The 3,944-nt window shown below is 47.7% G+C and overlaps 1 protein-coding gene across 1 annotated transcript; it reads left to right on the plus strand.

Annotated features, from left to right (window-relative positions):
• Positions 1 to 998: 998 nt before the first annotated feature.
• Positions 999 to 2,149, plus strand: LOC127419376 (uncharacterized). Its single transcript, XM_051660726.1, has 3 exons — positions 999 to 1,121; positions 1,190 to 1,776; positions 1,894 to 2,149. The coding sequence occupies exons 1-3, from the start codon at positions 999 to 1,001 to the stop codon at positions 2,000 to 2,002; spliced, it is 819 nt and encodes a 272-aa protein (XP_051516686.1). The 3' UTR covers positions 2,003 to 2,149.
• The last annotated feature ends 1,795 nt before the right edge of the window (positions 2,150 to 3,944 follow it).

Consider the following 3,944-nt stretch of genomic DNA (forward strand, 5'->3'; position numbering starts at 1 on the left):
ATGCCAAAGCAGAGAAATGTGAATTCCACCAAACTTCAATTTCCTTCCTCGGTTATATCATCAGTCCAGAAGGGGTGTCCATGGACGAGGGCAAGGTACGAGCGGTTCTGGCCTCAACCCACTACTGTAAAGGAACTACAAAGATTCTTAGTATTTGCTAATTTTTACAGAAGATTCATTCGAAACTTCAGCACTGTCGCCGCTCCACTCACCGCCATGACAAAGGGAGGTAATATCAAGCTTTGCTGGTCTTCTGACGCCATCCAAGCCTTTAATGAATTAAAAAGTCACTTCACTTCTGCTCTTATTCTGCATCATCCTGATCCCAACGTACCTTTCGTGGTTGAAGTAGACGCATTAAACACTGGTATTGGCGCTATCCCCTCTCAACGCCAAGGTAATCCTCCTAAGCTTTTCCCTTGTGTGTACTACTCATGTAAATTCTCCTCTGTTGAACAGAATTATAATGTGGGCAATCATGAACTGTTAGCCATGAAAGCAGCATTCGAAGAATGGCGACACTGGCTGGAGGGGGCCAGACATTCATTTCTGGTATTAACCAATCATCACAACCTTGAATACTTGCGCTCAGCCAAAAGACTAAACCCCAGACAAGCCAGATGGGCACTATTTTTCACTCATTTTAACTTTTCAATCACTTATCATCCAGCATCAAAGAAAATCAAAGCCGACTCACTATCCCATCAATTTAACTCCACTCTTCAGAATCCCTCTCCAGAACCCATCATCTCATCCTCTCTGATCCTAGCTCTGGTCCAGTGGGACATCATGTCTGAAATCTCCCAGGCACATGCACAGAACCCGGCCCCTCCAGAATGTCTGCCCAACCGAACGTTTGTGCCACCTACTCTATGAGAAAAGGTAATCCGCTGGGTGCACTTCTCCACAAGTTCTGGCCGTCCAGGCATTACTACCTAGTACGATTGTTAAGAAATCAGTTCTGGTGGGAGACATTACAGGCAGACACCAGTACATTCATGAACGCTTGTCACACCTGCCCAGACAACTATTGGCAGGGTTGCTACAACCTCTACCCATTCCACAATGACCTTGGTCCCACATCGCCATTGATTTTGTCACCGATCTACCCATCTCCCAAGGTAACACCACCATATTAACTGTCATTGATCGTTTTTCTACGGCATGTTGACTAATACCCCTGTCTAAGCTTCCATCAGCCTTTGAAACCGCAGAACATCTTTTCCATTATGTGTTCCACTACTATGGTTTTCCTGAAGACATTGTCTCTGACCGGGGCCCTCAGTTTACATCAAGGGTTTGGACAGCTTTCTTTCGACTGCTTAATGTCAATATAAGTCTCACTTCAGGTTATCACCCCCAGTCTAATGGCCAGACGGAATGTCTGAATCAAGAACTCACCAAATTCCTTCGCATGTACTGTCAACAGAATCAAGCCGACTGGAGCCGCTTTCTTCCCTGGGCAGAATATGCGCAGACATCGATCTTCAAACCCTCCACAAAATTGACGCCCTTTCAGTGTATTCTGGGGTTCCAGCCCCCTCTATTTCCATGGTCTGGTGAACCGTCTGATGTACCTGCTGTTAATGACTGGTTTCAGTGTAGTGAGGCTGTTTGGGATCAAGCTCATGTCCATCAACAGTGTGCCATCAACAGGGGAAAGGAACAAGCGGACCACCATCGTTGTCCCAGTCCCAACTACGTTCCAGGACAGTGGATGTGGCTTTCAACCCGGGACCTTTGTCTCCGTCTACCTTGCAAGAAGCTCAGTCCCAGGTATGTGGGTCCGTTCAAAATCCTAAGACAAATCAATCCTGTGTCATATTGCCTCCAATTACCTGCTAATTATCGTATTTCTCCCCCTTTTCATGTCTCTCTGCTGAAACCTGCCAGTGGTCCGAGGGTGGAGGAGGAAGGCGGTGATGCAGGCCCCTCACCCATGATTGTGGATGGCGAGGAGGCATTCCTAGTACGAGATCTGCTAGATTCCAGATGTTGGTAAAGCCATATCCAATATCTGGTAGATTGGGAGGGGTACGGTCCGGAGGAGAGGTCCTGGGTCAAGGCGGATGATATCCTCGACCCCAATCTCATCACAGAATTTCATAGGACTCACCCAGAGAAACCAGTCCCTCGACCTCAAGGAAGACCCCGATGTCGGATGTGCTCTCGCGTCAGGAGCCGCTCGCGGGGGGGTGGGGGGGGGGGCTCTGTCACGAACGCCGATGAAGATTCCTCAATTGACCACCGGAGGTCACACTCACCTGAATATTAACATTAAACTACACTTCCCAAGTACTCACATGCCTGGACTGGTTACCCTACACCTGCCTCATATCACTCAGACTATTTAAGCCCGATGTGTGTGTTCATTAATTGCAAAGTCTTGCTTGCTACATTTCTGAGCATTATTACTTACTCTGTTGATCTACCCATGTTTGACTCTGCTTTGGATTTACCTTGTACGATTCTCTGCTGCCTGCCTATTGCTGTGTTTACCTGGACTATCTCTATTGCTGTTTTGCTGCCTGCCTTGATCCTTTGCCTGTTTGACTATGTTACTGCCCTGTCTCTGATATTGTTGGTTGCCCTGGTTATTCTACTGTTGGGCCTCGTGTATTCAGATAGAAGACAAAGGCAGGCCTAATAGCCATAAAGCCTGACTGAGGCCCACACACAAAGTCATAAATCTTACTGATAAAAACCGTGCCAAAATCAAACAAAGGGAGTCCAAAACAGACTACAAATCCCATGAAGCCTTACTCACTAAAGGATCGAACTCTCAACTCCTATTGGATGAGGCACACGACAGAACGCCCCTCAACCATGACATCATCAGGAGTAGAAATACCTCTGAGATCCTTCTGGGCATCGCTTCCAGCAACTTTGTTTGCCATGTGTAGACGCAGCTCATCGCTGCCCTCAGGTGTAGCCTCGTGGCACAAGGAAGTAACATCTGACTTGAAACTGTGGCCATACAATCTCCATCTCCCTGGACGAGCTGAGATTACTCTGTGTTCCACCGAACACTCTAACGGATCCGAAGGAGACCGCTGAGCAATCCGCATCTTCATCCGTTTGCCTGCAGAAGTGAAGAAAAAAGATTTCTCTTCCCTCTTCAATCAAGTCGACGTCACTGATTTCTCTGCCAGCCCGCCGAGAATCAGCAGCCGTACAGCCCGCCGACAGAGTGAGGAAACAGCCTCCCGTCATCACCTGAGCCTCGAGGAAACGAGTCGGAGTCAAACGACGGATGAACACACATTCTACCTGCATCCTCATGCGATTCAAGTAAGAGGTTTACGCCTGGGCAGAGATAGAAAATTATAGTGTGTTATTCTTGTGTATCAAGGTTATTGCTTGTACAGTTTACGGACCGCCGAGTCCACTCATTGCTGCTAATAATACTTAAGGTATTACTGTAAGGTACTGTTGTGCATTTCCGCCATCGCTGGTGAGACTGGCACACTGAGTTTATCCATTAAGAACCAAAGACCGCGTGACGGTTTACGAGCCGTCCACCGCGTCTCTGAGTGATAAACTAACAGCTGCTTTCTCCCCCACGATCGCAAAGCCGGCTTTGCTGCCACCACTTTATTCTCTCTCTCTCGTACTAACCACACACACACACGCAACCCCATCACAAACATTCCCGCACACACTTTTAGCTAGTAGATAACTTAGTGATAATGCTCAGCTTTGTCCCTAAGTTATCGTACAAGCGGAGACACGTGGTAAATGGGCAGACGCCATTAACCGGCTTCTCTCCGTCCACATTTGCAGCCATATTCTCTGGCCGGAAATCTCGCGTGACGTACTCTCCACGAGAGTCACGTCCGCCATTTTGTGCATGTCACTCCTTACACACACACCCATTCACACAAACACACACACACATACCTTACTCTCATGTGTTATAGGCTTGTTTTGGTTACCATATCGAA

This window comes from Myxocyprinus asiaticus, chromosome 28 (assembly GCF_019703515.2).
Source record: "Myxocyprinus asiaticus isolate MX2 ecotype Aquarium Trade chromosome 28, UBuf_Myxa_2, whole genome shotgun sequence".
NCBI lineage: Eukaryota > Metazoa > Chordata > Actinopteri > Cypriniformes > Catostomidae > Myxocyprinus > Myxocyprinus asiaticus.